Source organism: Periplaneta americana, chromosome 4 (genome assembly GCF_040183065.1).
Source record: "Periplaneta americana isolate PAMFEO1 chromosome 4, P.americana_PAMFEO1_priV1, whole genome shotgun sequence".
Classification (NCBI taxonomy): Eukaryota; Metazoa; Arthropoda; class Insecta; order Blattodea; family Blattidae; genus Periplaneta; species Periplaneta americana.
Window position 1 is genome coordinate 160,030,451 of NC_091120.1, and position 22,077 is coordinate 160,052,527.

General features: G+C 36.3%; 1 protein-coding gene across 3 annotated transcripts in view; it reads right to left on the bottom strand.

The window, feature by feature from the left end:
* Positions 1-7,587: 7,587 nt before the first annotated feature.
* The window catches only part of LOC138698374 (glutamate receptor ionotropic, kainate 2), a 546,735-nt gene continuing 532,245 nt past the window's right edge, over positions 7,588-22,077 (bottom strand). For 2 of the 3 annotated variants that reach the window (XM_069824247.1, XM_069824245.1), the window contains 3 exons: positions 19,974-20,074; positions 14,169-14,321; positions 7,588-11,721 (listed from right to left, as the gene is read on the bottom strand). In XM_069824247.1, the coding sequence (XP_069680348.1) occupies positions 11,656-11,721; positions 14,169-14,321; positions 19,974-20,074 (320 nt within the window). In that variant the 3' untranslated portion in view covers positions 7,588-11,655. Of the gene's footprint in view, positions 11,722-14,164; positions 14,322-19,973; positions 20,075-22,077 lie in introns of all 3 variants that reach the window. The other variant, XM_069824246.1, reaches the window with a different exon arrangement.

Consider the following 22,077-nt stretch of genomic DNA (forward strand, 5'->3'; position numbering starts at 1 on the left):
CGGCCCAGAGGGTGGCAAGAGGTTAAGGCTCCCAATAGGCAATTAATGCAGTAGGGATATCAGTCCTACGTGCCCGCCACCTTTACCACAAAGAAATGCCCCTGGTACTCATTTCTGTTAGAGGCTGAGTAGACCCCAAGGCCATAATGCTGCTGGAAGGATTACATCAATGGAAAAAAATCCATGATCCTCTCGGGAATCGAACCTGTGACCTTCCGGATCGCAGTGTTACATCTTAACTGTGATGCTACCACAAGCACCTCAGTTTTTGTACATAACTAGTACCGGTAAATTTAAATCTACAGCATTGATATAGGTTTCTGTATTTCCTCTTTTATTTTTTTCAAATTACATGTTTCTTATTTATATCTACAGTATACACGTTCGTAAGTATCTAATAATACATTTTGTCAGTCTTGGCAGCCTTTTAATAAAGAAAGTTTATAAAATTAAATGAATTATTTAATAATAAGTTATTTTAATTTACTCAAATTAACTCCACTTCTGACAGGGATCTGGGGACGTGCAAATGTTGGTATGTTTTGCAAATAATTTCTGCATAACAAACAGTCCATCTTATTTGACTCGCTATTTTCTATAAACATTTCTTCCTTCATTCCTCTTCACATAGAAGTCTGTACTGCTGTGCGCCATTGTGTATTTGTAATAACTATAATTAAATTTCCTCTCTCCTCCCTAATTGTCTTATATGTCTATTTGAGAAGGGACACTACGGCCTAGAAGATTTATTACGCTCGTCTTCTAGCCGGCGCAGTCCCAACCCACACTGGCTGACTACACTAAGATTCGAAGAATATCCAGGTTTTGAGCAGACAACACTTGTCTCTAGATATGCCCCCTCTATGTGTTGCCAACTGGCGTTTGGGGAATGTTACAGAATGCTAATAGAATAGATATTGGTTGGAATGATGTGGATGCCTAATATAGGGAACTGAGAGAACCTCGAGAAAAATTCCAGCTGCAACCTTCTCCGCCGTAAGTGTCACTATGGATTTTTCAAATTAAAAATCCTAGCCCTGACTGGAATCCAGGCCAAAAATCTGATCACTCAGCCACAGTAAGACACCCCTTACCACCAATTAATAGCCAGTAGCTGGTGTCCAAACCCAATACCTTTGACTTTGACATGTCTAGTTTATTTGAATAGTTACTTTACGATGCTTTATGAGCTGCTATGGTTATCCAGTGTTTGAATGAGATGAAGGCAGTAGCGGATGGTGGGTTTGAAAGTTGAGGAGGCCAAGACGTGATTGATGAGAATATAAAAATATAAGGCCTGTGACGTACCTCATTACCAAGCGCAGAATTTATAGATTTTAAGAAATTAAAATTAGGTTTTCCAATTTATGTTTCAGGATTTTAAATCTTATGTTTAGGAATTTATGTGATTTTACGGGAAAAAAATAAAAATAAACACACTGTTAATATATTACAACGGCTTGGTAAAGATTGGCTCTCTTTAGGACACTCTAAGTCCTAACCTACGAATTAGGTATTTTTAGGTCTTATTACATTTAAGAATGTTAATCTTTGCTACATAAAACGAACAAGAAAAACAATAGGCTATTTCGAGAGTAACGAGATAGCAACAAAATTGATTCGTACCTAATAATCCGGGGCTTGCTCATTATTATTACATAATCTAATTTTACAACAAATTAACTGGACGTTCCTCTTTCTTTGCAAACCGATCAAATAGGTCACAACATACTGAATAACTGCTACTAGAAGAAGCTAGAGACAAATCTGTATTTGTTTCTAAACTCTCGATATATTTAAAATACTGTATAAGTAAATACATCTCGTAACACAAAAGAATAAAATAACAAGAACACCCGCAAATAAGAGAAAATCTAACAACATAAATGAAAACTTTTACGCAGGGAGAGAAAACTAACACGTGACTCAAGTTTCTAAAACCAAGAAGAGAGAAAGAGAGAGACCTTCCCAATACAGCCGAAACCGGCCTTGACTACTAAGCAGTACAGTTGTCAGTGGTGGGTAGGACGTCTCCAAATCAGCTCCCCTCGCGCGTTCTAGTCAAGTTTAAACACTCTTCTAACCAACTATCTTATTGGTTGAATTGCTGTTGTCATGGTTACCGGGGAGTAGCGTCATGTAGCCGACTCCTCTCTCCTGCTCTCGCATAGACACTGCAGGCTGCTAGATGTCGACTATACAGATTACAGCGCTATCTGTTATTTTTCGGTGCGAATTATTTGTACTATCTACAGTATAGTGAGCGGGCACCACCAACTGAATGTGGTCAACTTTACATAACTTACATCTTAGTCGTAGTGAATAGTAAAATTAATATGAAAGGAAAACTGTTCGTTATTTGCTGTAACTTGTCTGTGATCTTAATTCAGCTGAAATTATTACTGCCATATTGTGTTCTGGTAAAATATTAGGGGAGGCTCGGCCTCCCTTGCCGCCCCTGAAAATCCGCCGCTGGTCATGAAGGTAATAATGCTAGCGAAAGTTATCCAGCATTTGCTCTTAATGGGTTGAGGGAAAACCTCGGAAAAAACCTCAACCAGGTAACTTGTCCCAACCAGGATTTGAATCTGGGCCCGCCTGTTTCACAGTCTGGCAGGCTAACCGTTAATCTACAGTGGTGGACCACATTCCTGTTCTAGGTAGATCTTAATATTGATATGTTATGTATATTCAGTCGGCAGTCTGAAGACTGCTTGGAATGTCATGAGTAAAACCATTAAGACCGGCATCACAAGGCAACTAGCTGAAAGCCTGGAGATAAGTCCTGGGAATAAGAGGGGAACTGAAAGGGACGGAGAAACCCCCGCCCATGTCCTTTTTGCTTATGCTGCCTTATAAACAAATGCGGAGTAAGACTGTGTGCATCAGTGATGGATTTTAGGTGGCCAGCGAAAGCTGAAAGTTCGTATAGCTTGATTCATGGAATTTGGCCCTTGCAAAAAGTAAGTAGATAGACTAAGAGCGAGTTACTCATCATTACTGGTGGGCTGGGTTGCACAGGTCAGGCCGCACAGTTATAACACCAAACAGTTCCTTCTTATCATGTCACTGTACACTCCATCTTAAAAAAAAAAAAAAAACAATGTTCTTCCACATGTCCCATTACTAACCACTTATCATCTGTTGACTAAACGATGTCATGATGACATTTTCTTGACATGGAGTGTCCCGTAGCTACGAGCATAGATATTATTTTCATTCTTCCTCTTCCCTTTTTCCCTCCTATGCACGTTTGTGATTAAATTTCTTTGTTATGACGCAACACATAGCTCGCTCAAGCAACGACAAGAGTCAAGATCGTTGAATCGAGCTGTAAAAGCTATATTGCCTGCCTTATACAACCCGTCACTGACCTTCCTGCCTGCTCATACCACACCAAAACATTAGTCTCAGCTGGGAAAGATGGAATGAGTTAAGGAGTGGTCTGCAGTGACTCAATCGAGTTAATAACGCCCAGGGCAAATAGCCATAGATGCTGACGCGCCCTTTTTAAACCCCACTAACCTAACCTAACGCCCAGGCCTGCTGCAGGTAATGGGGTAGAGTGGCCAGTTGCTTTCTCCCTCCTTTGCATACATCACTGACTACGAACATAGGTAACTAAACAGCAGTGAGATGTATCTAACAGTTGTTCTTCCTCTGATACATATTGTCAAATGAGATGTACTGTTTGGTAATAGCTGTATCAGCCAGGACCTCAACAATGTATGTTTAGTCAGCATCACTAATGAGGCAACTAAGTCAAGAGATAATATGATTGGTTGGTCAATTCCTCTCCTCCATTATAAATGTATATCACTGATAAGTAGCATACTGTAAGTTCACTAATCAGACGAGATGTGTGTAACAATAATTATTGTTTTTCCTCTGACACATCGTCAAAATCCGAAGTTGCGCTCGGGCGCGGGTTCGATTCCCGCTCTGATTACCTAGTTTGGTTTTCCGAGGTTTTTCTCAACCGTAAGGCGAATGTCAGGTAATCTATAGCGAGTCCTTTGCCTCACCTCGCCAAATACCTTTCGCTATCACCAATTCCATCGATGCTAAATAACCTAGTAGTCGATACAGCGTCATTGAATAACTCACTAAAAAAACATCGTCAATTGATATGTACCGTACTATCTGATAATGTATCAGCCAGAACTTCAATCATAGGTATTATATTATACGAGTATATTAAAATAATACATGTGTGAAAGATTGCCATCATAGTCTGGGGCCAGCGAGCGTGATTTGTGATCCGAGATTGATCTAGGACGTGAGTTGGAATCCTGCTTTGGTCAATTATCCGGTTGAATTTTTTCCGATGTTTTCCTTAACTGTCAGGTAATTCCATGGCGTAATCCTTGGACTAATCTCGCCAAATACAATTTTCTTCTCACCAATCCCACTGACAATAGATCCTGCGTAGTTAAATAACCGAGTCAAAATTAAAAAAGAAGAATTGTGAAATCACTAGTTTTCACTCCCAAATTGCGTAGGTATCGGTACGTTATGTAATCTGTATTCAGAAACGAGTCACGTGACGTCATCCAGACGACGTATCAGTGAACTATAGTGTGTCAGCTTCAAATTAGTTCACCTGTCAAACTGCTGTTTGAAACCAAATATTTTATCTATAGGAATGTGATTTTAAATCTGTAATTCGTTTGTACTTTATTTAGGAGTCTGTTGAAAAAAACTGACTTAGTTTAGAACACGTAAGACAAGTTAGTTCTGCTAAATAACATATTGTACATAGAACCCTTTTTTATATTTTGGGTTAAGTTGATGAGGGGCGTTGCACTACTATCAGAGAATTACTTCGATATAAAATATCGATCAAAGTTTAGTTGGCTAAATCTGTAATGCTATTACTTTGCTATAGTTTGATCTTGTACAGTGCAAAGCAAGCAAGACTCTTTTATTTTAATCTGTGCTGTTTGTGAAACCCTGAAGTTACGAAAGAACTAACTTGCATATTTCAAAACATTACATCTACATTCTGTGTTTATTGTGGTCACCAATCTTTATTTTGTGCTACAAGAATGTCGACTTTTTCAATGGGTGCAACAGGTGTCCGATTCAAATTTTACTCGACTACAAGCATCGATAAAGGTAAATGAAAAATGCTATATTTATTAATGATCGAATCAAAATTTTTGTTTGTGCTTGTGCTTTATCATCTTGATAATCGTGTTATATTTAATTTATATGGAATTTATTCATAATCTTTCTCGAACTATGTATTTACCATTTACCATATATACCCAATTTTGCATTGCGTAACAGTAATATACGAAATTAGATTGTACAGAGTGTAAAAAAAAAAAAATATATATGAATCATTCATTACCCGTACCAGTGACTTTATAATTTTTAGTTTTACCGCAAATTGTTACATACAACAATTATTGGGAATTAATTGAAAAATATTCTGGATCCGGTACCTACTGGTGTTTATACTGGTACCACAGTCTACTATATACAGTCACGAAGCTTGAGTTTTGAGGGTGCTATAAACAATAGACTGTGACGGTACTATTTTGCATTGCCTGTAATGAGGCGATATTAGCGATCCTAGTGGTGAGCAACTATCTAATGTTTGCATATTTACTACGTATTGAGCTTCGCGACTGTATATACTAGACTGTGCTGGTACTGTGACAAAAATGTATGGTCAGTGTTACTTATGTCCCGCCTACTATAGAGACATAGGCCAATTTTACACATATTTAGTATAACTTGTTGCTTCTTTGACAGGTTAGGTTTGGTTAGTTTAGGTTTTTGTTATAGCCTACCTTGCATATACGATTATAGCGCAACATTGGCAGTGATAAAAGTGAAATATTCGTTCAGTGGGCGTTGGATACTCTACATTCACCCCGACCACTATAGGAACTTGCTAAAATACCTTGGATTTATAGTATTCATTATTAGAAATTGTTGTGATCATTGGGAGAGCTGTAAGCCCACCCAACCTGCCACCCTAAATATGTACCTTACTTAGGCTATAAAAGAAATAGCAAAAAATAATGTGTCCATTAAAGTAATCACATTTGGTTTACAAGAGTATCTTCCAACTCCAAATTTAACAACAAATGTTTCCTTCCACAAGGGAACTTTGGACGTTTAATTTTTGACCCTACATGGTTTACCACCAAACAAAGTTCTGTTACCGGTTTGTGTGGCATAAGAGAATCTTTGGAAGCAGTGCAGAGATGTGATAGTAGGATATATCAGTAGGCCTAATCTTCCATCTCACATAAAATGTGAATTTATTTTTCAGTGATGCATGTGGTAGTCAAAATAGGAATAACCAAATGCTATGTTCACCATAACAATGCAAAAGTTTCAACACCTGGAAGCCATAGCCCATCTGAGTGTGACAATAATTCTGTAATAGAACGAAAAAAAGAACAGTACAAACCTAAACGTTTTCCACCCAAGAGATTGGTTCCAACTTGTGCATACTGCTCTTATTAAAAATTATTTTCAAATCATTTAAATGCAACAGATGGATTTACTGGACTTTGCTATAGTTTTAAAACAATCAATTGTGGCGAGAAAAGTACCGTAATTAAAAAAAGTCTTATGGATTAGTGCAAGATGTCTAAGATACACAAAGAGGTATGGAATATTCTTTACAAGCATTCTTATGAAGAAAATTATGTTTGCCCTGAGCTGAATTTAAAGTGTCGTCATGTTACATTTAGCGATAAATTAAGCTCTGTTTATAATAAGTCTAACTCTGCAATGAAAGCTCTACTTGCAGTAACTTGATTCAAAATTCCTCCATTTATACCAGAAATTGACTGCTACTGGCCCCTTAGTGTTCAGGATGTCGATTCAGATTTAGTTTCATCTGATGAAAATTAATACCACTGCATTATATGTCACCGGTATTCTATTCTGTTAAGGGGAGGCAGAGGTGAAATTTTCGAACAAAACTGAAGAAAAAATGAAAATTTGGTTTTTTCCATTTTTATTATCTTTATTTTCATATTCCGATGTTAGTTTTTGATTTTGTGCCCTTAAAAGTATGAAATTAAAACCAAGATAACTGTATTACTATATTATTCCCATAATAAACTAATACTTATCATTATTTATATACCTTCTCTGAACATACAAGTAAAAAGAAATATTGAAAATTTCTTACAATATGGTGCATGGAGCATTTTATATCAAACGATATAAAGTTTTATAAAATGATTAATATTTACAGAACTATTGTACTTAGAAAGTTGAAACTTGGTATGTCCATTACTAATAACATACTTAGTATCCATGATCAATTTCAAACAAATCAGATAAATTTTGTGGATTTTGAAATATTCACCTCTGCCTCCCCTTAAACTCAAATAATGAGTAACATTGTAACAAATATTTTTAAGCTGTCCACTGATGGATTTGTTCAAAACTCTACTAATATTTTATTTAAACTTACAACTATATTTTTGTACTTACCGGTACTGTACCTGTTCTACTGTAAGTAACCTGTTATGAGAATACTATGCTTTCATATTGAACATAGCAAAATAAAACACATTAAAAATTTTAAGTAAAAATCTCCTTTATTTTGTCAGTTAATATGAAATGCTACGGTATCTGCTTTAATGGTAATAGTATTTCTTGCAATAGTAATAATTCTGCAATATTTATTGAAAAGTTAACAGCAAATACAGTTAATATGATTCACAATTTTTTAAATGCTGGTTATGGTGCTTCCGAAGTGACTTAACGAAAGAAATGAATAAATAAACATGGAAAAATTAAAGAGTTTATGATATAGCTGATAACTAAATATAAATTACATATTAAACTCAGAATGGGGGAAACAAATTTATAAAGAATTCAATTAATTAGTCAATAAAACAAATAAATACAGATATCTATACAGAAAAATAATTTGATAAATCAAAATAGAATTAATTTAAATGGATAGAATATATGAACAAATAAAAATTCATAAGAAATGAATGACATAAGGTTCGCTGAAAGTCAAGTAAGCAGTTTCGTTTTTACAACCTCCATTTATTTATTGTAGGTTGTCTTTCTTCTTAAAAGCCAACAAAAATTCTTTGTGTAGATACAATAACAGAAACAATCTTGTATTTTCTTTGAGGAGATACATTTAAAATACCTTTTTATTTACATTTTCTTTTTTTTTCATTCAACTGCTGCAGGCTAAATGTTCCATCTCTAAATCCAATGCATGTCTCAGTGATATATTAGGCCGTGCAATGCTAGTCTTTTCACCTGTACCAGTTTTTACACAGTTAGCAGCACTGATTTTACAGGCAGCTCTCATTTACATGACAACAGGTGAAGCACAATTTTTTTATGTAGTATGTTTCATTAACAATTGATCTTGACCTTACATGACCTGTTTTCTTACCAGAAGCTGACTAGGAGCTTGCTAGCAACACTATATATCTGGTCATAGTGAAACTCATTCTCGATAAAACACTTTATATACCGGTACCGATACTGTAAATTAATTGCTTTAATTTTGCTCCAATTACATTAGTTAACAAATTTCAACTTCGAAAATTGTTCAGAAATGAAATATTGTGATTATCCATATATCTACAATGCTAAATCCGAAAATATAACCCATTTTTCATCAGCATCCTCTGATCTTTAGTTACCGATATCATACTTCAGAAAATTTTGATACGGCACTAAGTAGTTTCACATTATTAATGTCTAATGCAGAATGATTCAGCATTATAATTGTGTTAATACTGGAGATAAAGTATTCTTCATACTATATTATGTACCCAATGGTTACTTGCATTTAAGTAGTATAAAGCAGGAATTGCTTTAAAATTCTTTGTCTCTTACGCGTTGTATCCTCTCTTTGTACGAAACAGCAGTAATCATTCATCATAAATGGATTCCATCTCCCTTTATAGTGCTGTTCCACCTGCAAAACGTCTTGATGAAAGCATTTCCCATTTTGGTCAATCATTACTCATTTTTTCAGGAAAAAAATCGAATGAGAGTGCAGGAAGTGAATTTTGAGAGATATTCTACATTCAGAATTCTTGTAGCCTAATTTTGAAGGAGCGTCTGAACTAGTTCTTCACAAAGACACAGAATGATTGGATGAAAAATACTGTTCAATTTTCAGAACATTTTATGAGAATTGAGTTGAGGTTAGGGTTCTTCCGGATATTTTAATTTTCACTATACATCACGTTTTAAAATTGATTAATTTAACGAAATTATTTTTATTTACAGAAGTGCTTCTTATGAATCACCGAAATTAAAATTAATACAATTTCTTCAGAGAGAGAGAGAGAGAGACATCAGATGATATTTTTATTTTTACTGTTTACTGTGGGAAAGTCAAATCAAGAATCGATATATTTTATCTACTTATGCTCCTGTTTAATATAAAATATAGTCCATGCATAGTTATGAAAATCGTACTCTCAGATATACCGGTAATATAAACTTTTGTTGGAATGTTCCAAGTTTATGCTCTTCGAAACTGACGATTTTTACGGAAATACGCAAATGTAACGCATTAAAACAAGAAAACTAACGGACTTAAACAAGAACAGAGTCTACACAGTAAAGTTTCACTTATGCCCCCTACCTATATATATATATATATATATATATATATATATATATATATATATATATTTTCCGAGGAATTACACGTTTGTAAAGTTTTTTGATGTCCGATTTAACATATGTCCCATACATTAAATAATCTCTACATCCATTTTCATCTTGTCTTCATGTTCAGATTCTTCTAGTTCTCTGTTCGTCCTATTATTCCTTCATGGCATATTTCAAAATTACTGTCGGAACACTACTGGTAAACTTTCATAGTAACATTATTTTTAGAGTAGGTCTACTAGATTAGAATTGGTTTATTTATGAGTATTGAAATTAAATTTCGTCGTACCGGTAGAAAGGATGTTATAGATTAGAGGCATTCATTTGTCTAGAAACGACATGGTATTATTTATTCCTTCAGTTCTTGCGACCATGTGGCAGCCTTCTGATTTGGTGGGTTACTCATGTTTTGTCACCACTTACTGTGTATGTTAGGGAGCTTAGTAAGTTTATTAGCCCATTACAAATGGCAGTGGGTTTGATAAACGACAGTAGGCCCTATTGGTAAATGTTCAGCACATCACTGCCCCTTCATAGCAACATCATTTTGTATTTTTTGTCCAGAAAACGTACCCGTCTTTTACGAAAACACTAAACCTTGCTACTTTATAGCAATGCTGTTTTATATTTTGGTCCAGGGAAAATACTACGAAGACACTCATTTTTTACGAGTGTTTTTGTAAAGCATTCAGTGTAAGCCTGAAGCCCATAATCTTCGACTGTGCTGTTATTTTATACATTGTCACACATTTTCGAGGAAAATTGTTAAATTTAGATAGAGTTGTGAAATATTACAAATAACCTAATACCAGTACAAGGACTTGAACAGCTTTTCTTATGACATATTTAAAAAGAGCTAATTTTTGTAATTTTCGGGAAAACTGAATTATCACCAAATACGAAGTGATACAGGTACATTAATTTCAATAATTCTTTAAGGAATGTATTTAACTAATGAAATGGTTAATTGTTAAATTATGGTACCGGTACTACATTCATAGCAGAACTGTATTGTCACCAAAATATGTTGTTGTTTTCTAATGCCTAGCATTTGACAATAAAGTCATTTGGCCTCTTGTACTCCAATATTTTTCAAAGATATTATCATGGTCAGCCACTGAAGCACAGATTTTGAGATGTTCCGAATCCATTTCTTGATTTGAATTGCACAGTGGGCAGTTAGGGGACTGATATATTCCAATTCTATTAGTCATCAAAATATCGAGTACCATCAATGTGAAAAAGTATCATTTTTAAATAATTTATAATCCAAAAAGTTATGTAGTTTTTCAAATAAAATATTTTTCTAATAAAATTACTAATTCATTATAATTCATTGCTAGAACATGTAAAAGAAATTTTTTTCTCATCACCATCACCATAATGTAATGAAGAGTAATGAATTTATCTTTGTACTGAGGAGATATAGAGTGACTGTTGCACGTTGAGGGCTGCCTGTATACTGGTATTAAGTTTCTTATAGCGCCCTTTTTCCAGACTTAACGAGTTTCTGAGTACAGAATTATATCCTTAAGGAACAATCACATCTCTTCACTCCTGCTAATACTTGCAGATTTTTCAACACACCAAAATTCTTCTATGTCTTCCACGAATAACAGCTTCAGTAGAATCCAACTAAGAAGTGGAAAAATTGTTACAAATTGTAGTTCTTCATTCACGTTCAATATAAGCTAGTAAAATCTTTTTTCTCTTTTTAATAACACATTCTATGAAGCAATTTCTAGATATATATCTTCCTGCATTGTTGTACAATGCTGTTCACAAACATGCAACACCAGCTTTTCTTAAATCATTCTTATATAACTATAACTTTTTTTAAAAAAACCCGTTTATAACGTCCATATTTTACAGGTAAACGTCTGCATTATGCATCTGTATTTCATCGCTTTCATTATCACAGTAAAATCGTTCCAAGTTTTTCAAATTTGAGTCCTCCTTTGATTTGATTCTCATGGTGTAGTTCAAGGCTTCACAGCTAGTTGATTGCAACCGTCACTAGGTGTCAGGGTCGTAACTCAGGGATGATTTCTTCATCTCGATCATTGGAAGAATTCCCGTCTCCTAGAAAAGAGAAGTTGGGTCCAAGATAACTTTAAGCCTTGTCAAGTAGATTGTCAATTTTCATACAGTCATTATTGAGTAACTGCGTGCATGGATATATTAGAAAGAAAAAATTTGTTTGGAGAGCCGAGGATACTAACAACAAGTTGAGGTCAACTAAGGGCATTGGACGTTTTATATTAATATAGGTTACCATTGGATTTTGACGGACCATTAAAGTGCGTACATTTTCGACTTTGTATCAGCGGTGCAGCCAGAAATTTAAGATAGTGGGGACTAAGTTTTGATAACATCACTTGTCAACTCTACCCGTAACTTACGTGCAAGTATAATCATTGCTTAATACTATGAAATTTAAAATGAATTTAGGGTCCTCAAAACTTGTCTCTAGGGAAGTCTCCACTTAAAATCGTGAAACATTTCCAAAACAATTTTATTGGCTATTTCACTTCTTTAGAATGTATATTTTCATACCTCAATTGGATTTAGTTCAATTCTGATTACAAATATGTCCATTTTTTAAATTAAGGCTGTAAGGGTGTGTGACATTTAAGGAGCTGTGAAAATTATTTTTCCTTCAAAGAATTCTTTCTTACAAATTTCTGATTACAAATTTAGTAACTTTCTGTTTTAAAGTTGGCTCCCTGAAGTTACTAGATGAATGTAGCGGAGGAGAATTTTAATAGGTATGTGTTGCATAAATATTCATTTTGCTTTCAGATCCATTTTTCCTTAAGTTTCTTTTTCTTGATTCAACACCAACTTTTTGATGTCAAATATTAATTAATCTGGATGACAATGCTGCAAGTATTTATGAGGTAGCTTCATGTTGGAAGCTGAACGAAAAGCAGAGGAGAGTTGAAGGTTGCACGTTAAGATTGGAAATTCGCTCCAGTGTTTAGTGGAAAGAGATCTACTGTAAATATAGTTTGGCCCAGAATAATGTATACCGAAACTAAAGAACATGAAATTTAATTGAGAAACATACAATTGTTGTTTAGTCAACTGTCCGAAAACAGGTTTGAACCTCATAATTAACACCAATAAGGCAACTAGGCCAGAAGATAATGATGTAGGGTGGCCAGTTCCTTTCCCCCTCCAATGCATACTTCGCCGATTAGCTACATATTCCACTAATAAGACTTCAGATGCATACAAACAATTGTTCTTCCTCTGACGCATATCGTCAAGTGAGATGTACTGGCCTGATAATATATGTATCGGCCAGAACCTCAGTTAGAGGTAAAACACACAGTATCAACCAGTAATGTATACAGGTTGTAAAAATTCTCCATTATTCCTTAGACATGTTTCAAAACGCTCCTGAAGATTACTGAATATATATATTTTTTGTTACTGTTATAGAGTGAAGGACATGTCTGATGTTTTGTTTCAGCTCAGTGATGCTTGTGGGTATCGATCTTTCAGGATACCCCACAGTTATGCATCAGGGGGGTAAGGTCAGGAGAATTTACTCACAAAGAGTAGTAATTTGTCCACTTTGATGGGGGATCTTTATGAAACTCTTCTTCGTAAAGTTCACATATTGGTACCTACCTGAAGTTTCTCCTTCCATTCCCCCCTTCATTGTTCAGTAGTTCTACATATAAAAGCTTGTAGCATACCGTGCTATGCTCCGGAGTGTTTTTTTTAATCATATTCGTTGCATTAATGCTCCATCATTGTCATACCTTAGCGACTATGAATAGGCTAGCTTGCGTAATTTAAAGGAAGCATGGTAAAGGTCTCTTGAGGCAATACAAGGCAACAATACAATACTGTACTCCAACCACGAGAAAGTCTCCAGGGAATGAGACGGAGCTGGGTGATGCTGTGAATGAATGTTGATATCATAAGGTCACACACGTGGGTACTCGTATCTCTATTGGCTATCTCTCAAAGCACAAACAATAACACTGATATACACATTTTTATACTACCCTAGTTACAACCTAACGTGGAGTAGCTCATCGCGTTAGTGAAACAGAGCTACCCTCTAGCAGGAGGCCTTTGCCCTTCAAGGGACACATTAGGCTATTATTATTACTATTATTATTATTATTATTATTATTATTATTATTATTATTATTATTACTAGTTACAAAATTAGATTACGGCTAATTTCTGGTCTTTTAATCCCTCCATACAGGAAATAACATATGCTGGAGAGCGCATGATTTTTAAACTGACGTTATAACTCTAATATTTTCTATCTACTTCGCTCCGATAGATGACGCAATAGTAAGCACATTCCTTTCACGGTTTATCTCCTGGTTGAAGAACAGTACACAATGTCTGTATCATAAGGAAATGGAATTTTAGGTATTGCCGGGAAACAAACCTAGGACTGCTTTATTTGTGAGCACATGCGCTACCACTGTTTCACAGCGGCGGATCATCCCTACAGAGAGAGAGAGAGTAGGAGAGGGAGGGGAGTACTCACTGACCCCATTGATGTGCGGCATCTCCAGGGCGGCGGGCACGTATGTGGTGCCAGGAGAGCAGCGTGTACAAGAGCGCTTGAGAGCCGGCCTCTGCCGCGATCCGTGGCAGCGCACTGCGAACCGCAGCTCCTCCGCCATCTCTGAGCACAGCGATTGCTGCAACATATCACACAAAATCCGTGCTTGTGTTATACGCAGTGCTGTAGTTGGAAACAAATTTTAGGGGGTACTGTTGAAATCTCCTTGGTCAGACTAGATTCTGTATGGACTCGTACTGTACTTCTTTTCCAAAGTTAATGCATAAATCGATTCTCCGTAGTTTCTTTGTTATACCCACAAAGTTTCGTTGAGAAATGTTGAACAGTAATGCTAATAAACCTGTTTATTTTAATATGTTATAGGCCCTGCACTGTTTTTAAAAATTTCAACTCTATATATCTCAGAACAGCATTTTGGAGTATGGGCCCTTATTGCAGCTACGTCCTCAATTGCATATAAGGCAAGAAATTAAACACTGACTGGTGGCCCAACACTTTTTAGGAACAAACGCCTAAGAACTCTTTTACTGGAAGAGTACTGGGTGTTCATTTCAAAGTGTGTCATGACGTCACTGTTGTTGGGTCACCGATTTGAAGCGAGTTTCAGCTTATATGTCAGAGAAGTTGCCTATTATTTAAGGCGTTCTTCAATCTGAACTTGAGAACGTGTACGGACGGTATAACTTGAACGTCGTAGCAACATATGGCGGTCTGTATGGTCTGTGTGCTACCATAACCTCTTTCGAACTGTGTTTTGCGCCGGCAAGTCGTACGCAGGGTATTTGTTATCATCGGTTGCGTACGGTAACATTCCACAACACAAATCAAATGCTCCGTGTCCATGTTGACCGTCGAAGTTAATGTCAACAAATATGTAAGTAATCGTCTTAACCCTCTCCCCATATCCCGACAGTACGTATTTCCAAACAGTTCACATTCCTGCCACTACCGGCGTTACCGTACGTATCGGTACGTACTCTTCAGAATGAACGCCGTACTTGCTAGGCAACTTCTCTGCCTCATAGGTTATACACCTCTGCGGAAGTGTAGGAAGATTGAATTCTCTAGGCTCATCAGCTAGCCACATGACGGCATACAGCGAGCCAAGACACACTTTGAACTGAACACCCAGTATTACTTTTCTTAGTGCAGATATCGTTCATTACAGTAATGCTCATTCACATTCTTTAGTTGAAATTGGAATAGAATCTATAACATGTAACTGGACTCAAGATTCATGAACGCACGAAAAGTAACAATATTTCCCTCCTCTAGTAAACATTATGTCTGAGCGAGTTTTAAAATTAGTGAATCAGTGCAGTGGAATTATTGAGGCGCCACATTTATGCAAATTTTGAAATTAGCGAATCAGTGTAGCAGATTTCTTGAGGCGCTATGCCTTGAAGTTAGTGTTAATTACTTACGTATATAAATACGACGGCGGTATGCAAACTTGAAATTATTAACAAATCACAACTACTCCCGAAATGCCAGATCATGTTTTCCGATAAAACAACGAATGGACAAGCGTTTAAGAAAAGAATATGAGATGCCAGCCGCTAGTTTTATGCCATACCTACAGTATACTAGGCCTATATCAAAATCAAAATGTTTTTCAAATAGTTAACATCCTCCATTTAAAAGTCTATTAAAGATTATTTAAACATCTAGGGTTCTATTCATAGATATTTCGCTAGCCCGCGCTACGACAGTGCTAAACTAACCCAGGCTATCGACTGGTTACTTGTACAGGATTCATAGCATATCATATCGCTAACACTGATTTATGGATATGAAAAACGTTAGTTCGCTGATCATCCACCGGAAGCCCGGGTTAAGAATGTCTATGAATACGGTCCAATATGTTTTCAGTCTATTTTTTTCCGGTACGATAACAGCGAGTTTTTATTTTAGACGGTACGGCGTACCGGCCCAACTACAGCACTGGTTATACAAACGTATTTCACAAATTCTGTAATTAAAATGTATTAAAGATGATGATGATAATAATAATAATAATAGTAATAATAATAATAATAATAATAATAATAATAATAATAAGTGGCGCTATAGCCTATGAAGGGCCCAGACCGACCAGCCGGCTGTTGGCCTCACGCCCACATGCCGAAGCAGAGGCGGACCATCATCCAACCAGAATGGAGGTATCATGTGGTTAGCACGATGATCCACCCAGCCGTTATAGGTGGCTTTCGCAACCGGATTTCGCTACCTCCCGTACCTCCCCAAGTGCATCACGATGCTGGGTGGGCACCGGTCCCATACACTGGCCGAAATTTCATGAGAATTCGAACCAGCGCGCAATCCGTAACGCGAGTCCTAGGCAGGATGCCTTAGACCACGACGCCACGGTGCGGGACGTATTAGAGACAATCGGCCAATATAAGCACTGGTTCGCAAGTTTCATAGAGGCTAAAACTAATCTGAAAACTAATAAGAGGACCCAACCACTGGCGTGGTTCAGAGATTAGCCAGCGGGAATCATGCAGCGAAGTTGTGCTTGTGGATTCCAATATCAGGTAAACCATGTCGAATCCCAAGTCTTATCTCGCTAAAATGCAGAGGCATCGTTTAGACAGTAATGCCCCCCCCCTCCTCCGAGTTGAAGATTGAATGTTGAGTCTAGGGTATTCATCCGTCGCTTATACGCCCGCTCCCATTTGCGCTGCATACCTGTAGGTCTATGCCTCGACATTGTGAATTTTCCCTTCACTCAATTTCACTGTTGAATTTTTCCAATTTAACTTGTCGACTGATTGTTGTTCAATTGAGATTGTAGCCTGGTTCGTTACGAATCGTTTTACACCACTGCGAACGTTCTATCGCGTCGCATTCTCGAGTTACACTGTCTCCACTGCCACGCGACCCGCCAATTCGTGCCTAAACTTCCCCTCTAATGCGTATTTCTAGATGACATTACCCACTCAGAATCAAGGCCACATTAGTTACGTTGATCCTTTTCATTGGAATATGTCGTTTTAGATTAAAAATTATAGATATGAAAAAACTCTGTTGTGTTGTTAGATGTTCCTTTGAACATTCGTCAGAGCTTATAGTTTCAATATGAAAGAGCTTCGTCACATTTCAGCTTGCGAGTGCATCATCATCTGAACAACAGATACGGCGAGAAATAAATTGGTAATAGTGGCCCTATGCAATGGCCTCCGCGTTACCCAGATTTAAATCCGTTAGATTTCTTTGGGATTATCTGAAATCTGAAAATCGGATGGACCGTGTGGAACATCTCTTCCCACGAATTCAGACAGAATGTGACGTAATCAGTGCTATACTTGTCATCTGGTAGCGCTTGCGTAACTCAATGAGGCGTATGGATTCGATTCCGGCCCAGATCGATGTCATTTAAGTGTGCTTAAATGCGACAGGCTCATGTCAGTAGATTTAGTGGCATGTAAAAGAACTCCTGCGGGACAAAATTCCGGCACACCGGCGACGCTGATATAACCTCGGCAGTTGCGAGCGTCGTTAAATAAAACATAATATAAATTTAAATTTTCAATGAGGCGTCGTCGATGTGAAATGCGCTGCGAGGTCGGAGAAAGGCACCAATACGCTGACTCGTCACAAATAATGTTTATTTTATAACTGAAGAACTACTTGAGATAGAAATTGAAAACTATTGATTTTTTTTTTTTTTTTTGGAGTAAAGAACAGTCCAGGAAATTTTATTGGATTTCTTTTTTAAATTTCCTACAAATGTCAACAAGATCACTATCAAGTGTGTAATATGCTGGGTAACTTTCGGTATTGGACCCATTTCACCGGCATTATCACCTTCATCTCATTCAGACGCTAAATAACCTAAACTGTTGAGAAAGCATCGTAAAATAACCTACTAAAAAAAGTGTGTAGTCTAATATAACTTCATAAAATTAAATAAAACGATTTTTTTTATAGCTTTTAATATCCCATATTTTTAAATTACATCAGATTCCAAATTCAAATTCATTTTACTCTGTGTTTTTATACAGAAATAAATTTCTCGCCGCGCGCCTTTGGGTTTATATAGGTAGGGCGAACTTTGCTAACTATTAGTAACAAGAGAAACTGGGTATTTGCTACTTACCGCCGTATAAGCGTACATGTTCGACAGATGTTCCTACAGGACGTTAACGTTCTTTGTTGTCTACATTATTCTAGGTCTGCTTGTAACGTAGTTAAGTTCAATTTTTAAATACCTACATCATTTACAATTACTTTTCATTCAAGATGATGGATATAGTGATTGGTGTATTTTTGATGTTGGTGTATTTCTTGTTGTCCTCGTTTGTGCTGTAGCTTACTGGAATCCTAATAGCTTTTAGTCATTCAGTGCTTTCCGCAATGAAGAACGTGAAATTTTAATTTTAGTGTTTCGTATTTTCCGACCTTCCGACAAAATACCGTCTACACTTGTTATAAAGCCTACTTTATAATACATTATAGTATACAAATATTTAATTTCAAAATTTCCCAGTCCATATAACTATACAGGCTATACTGTATTTAAATACAAAAATATAGGGGTGCCATTTAAAATTTCAAAGTGGAGTGGCTGGGGGTGGGGGTGAAATCTAAAATGCAATTGAGCCTGATTTCAGACTTCCCCCTCAATATCTAAATTGACGTGTTTTTTGTTTAAATTGAATTCAATTTAAATAATTTGTTATTTAGACTGGAAAGTTTTGAAATCAAAGCCCTGTATAATTTAAATTGAATTTAATTAAACAAAATACACCTAAATATTTTAGATATTGAGGAAAAAGTTTAAAACCAGTCTTAATTGCATATTATATTTCAACCTCAGCCCCAGCCACCCCACTTTGAAATTTCATATGGCACCCCTATCTTATGATAAGTTACTTAAATTTGAAAGAGTATTCAATTGTTTATACTTCCGACTTATTTGAGGGGGTCAGAAGCAAAGAGGTAGGTTATAAGTGCACTTAAATTGTTGTGAGAAAATGTGGTTGAAAGTACTTAAGATTTCGTAAATTCAGTGAAATTTTTTATTTCAAATTTTAGTGTGTGATGTGGTTACCTTTGCCACTAAAATTTAAAAGTTTTAGCTTGCCTTAGATGCATTTAATTCATGTTCTTAGAAATGTCACTTGTACCCCTTTGCTTCTAACCCCCTCATTTGTTTTCGCGTCTTTTGTTTTATTTCGTCGTCTGGCAACCTGGATTATTATTGCACAGTATTATTGTGGTTATTGTCGATTAGAGCTGAAGAGAATAAAGCTACAAAGACTATTGAGACTCTATAGCAATTTTTTGACGTAATATGTATAGTCAAGTATAAATAGTTTATTTCAAGTGGTTTTCAAATTTTTGTTATAGATTTCTGCATGATTGTTTTGTAATTGTTAGTTTATTCTTTCTCAGCACTTAAGTCAGATAATCATTTTATTATTTTTTTTGCACCTTTGTCAGAATTACAGTGTTGCCGACGTATGGCTCCGGCTTGTAACTGAAGATGGCTCTGCCTTTGTCCATTATTCATTGTGTTTGCGGTAACTTCTCCTTTTAGAAGAAGAAAAAGAATATCAAATAAATATTTTGCACTTCATCTGTTTTTTACAAATCAGCAGTAGACGTTTATGTTGGTTAAATGTGATACTTTTAATTTCTATATTGATCTGCGGGAATAATTATTATTGACTTACCGTACTGGACACAGTTATTTATCTTTCTTTCTTTTTATACAAATGTAATTAATTAACGAAAGAATGAATATTCTTTCATATATACTTACCCTATCTGTCTGTGCATTTTTCTTAGAATTCCAACAGAATTCCAAAATGGCAACGATAATTGCAAGCGCAAGGCCACAGAGTAATACGACGAACACGCCTCCTGAAACATGGACGATATATTATGCAACAATGCAAATTACGAAGTTATCTACAATGTGTCTACTGAGGGATGATGAGTTGCGATGTCAGTAATTCAATTACAACAACTAAACCATTATAATCCTGCTTGTGACAAGAACTCTCGAATAAAATTATTCACATCCTTCATCGTGATATTCCTCGGTACCGATTCGAAGACATCAGTTACATTGGCGGTACCACTGTAACTTCTTGGAAAAAGTCAGTCATTCGTCTTTTATAGTTTGATACACTATTTCATTTACATTCCTCGTTACAATAGGCTACATGGGAGAGGACTTTTTTATCGCTCGCTGATTAACCCACCTACTTAGTCAATTTATCACAGTCAGTCAATTGGTCTCTATGAGCAAATTATCTCCCGGCCGGGAAGCGGCAACTTCGGCTATCGATGAGCGTGTTCCCATACGCTGATGACGAGACAGCACAATATATGTGATTAGACGGACCGCATACCTAGTCTTAAAGTGAAATATGATTAAATATAAGCAGTTAAAACGTCATTTACTCGCCAAAATTAAGAAAGAAGATTCTCAAATTATTTGCCTTCTAGTTGCAAATATGTACTTTTGTTTCTATATGAGAAATTATGCATCATTCAAGTTTTCTTTCAGAAATGGGCGCAATTTTGTTTCCGGATGCTATTTTTCAATTCTTACAGGATATATGGGTTGTTATTGTATATTTATGCTTTCAAAGTCACAAAAGGTTAGGTCGGATGATCCATGGGGTTACATGTTCTTAATGATCCTAATTCTACGGTACGAAGTTCACTCATATAATAGTCGACTGTATGTGCTGTCGCAGAATCCTGTTGGAGAAAGGCAAAAGTACGCTCACTGCCTGTTTGAACAAAAAGACTGAAAATGTTGCCGGTTTTCCGTCGGGAGATAACTTGTTCACCGGTACATTATAATATCCTACCTATATCTCTGGTTCTCTGCTACTCTATGTCATAAAAGTTGTATCACAACTTCATAAAATATTAAACATGAGAAGGAGTACAGTATTTTCAAGCATTAATAAAGTTTATTAATTCTACTTTGGGTTTAGTTTTGTTGTTTCAGCTTCAATTATTCTGTGTACTTACGGCTTTCAAGGAACCCGGAGGTTCATTGCCTCTCTAACATAAGCCCGCCATCGGTCCCTCTCCTGAGCAAGATTAATCCAGTCTCTTCTATCATATCCCACCTCCCTCAAGTCCAATTTAATATTATCCTCCCATCTATGTCTCGGCTTCCCCAAAGGTTTTATTCCCTCCGGCCTCTCAACTAACACTCTATATGCATTTCTGTATTCGCCCATACGTGCTACATGCCCTACCCATCCCAAACGTCTGGATTTAATATTCCTAATTATGTCAGGTGAAGAATAAAATGTAGGTCTATGCAGTTCTATGTTGTGTAACTTTCTCCATTCCCCTGTAACTTGATCCCTCTTAGCCCCAAATATTTTCCTAAGCACTTTATTCTCAAACACCCTCAACCTCTGTTCCTCTCTCAAAGTGAGGGTCCAAGTTTAACAACCATATAGAACAGGTAATATAATTATTTTTTAAATTCCAACTTTCAGGTTTTTTGGGAGTAGACTGGATGATAAAAGCATCTCAACCGAATAATAACACGCATTTCCCATGTTTATTCTGCGTTTAATTTCCTCCCGAGTATAATTTATATTTGTTACTGTTGCTCCAAGATGTATGAATTTTTCCACCTTTTCAAAGGATAAATTTCCAATTTCTATATTTCCATTTCGTACAATATTCTGGTCACGAGACATAATCATATACTTTGTCTTTTCTGGATTTACTTCGAAACCTATCTCTTTACTTGCTTTAAGTAAAATTCCCGTGTTTTCCCTAATAGTTTGTGGATTTTTTCCCAACATATTCACGTCATCCGCATAAACAAGCAGCTGATGTAACCCGTTCAATTTCAAACCCTCTCTGTTATCCTGGACTTTCCT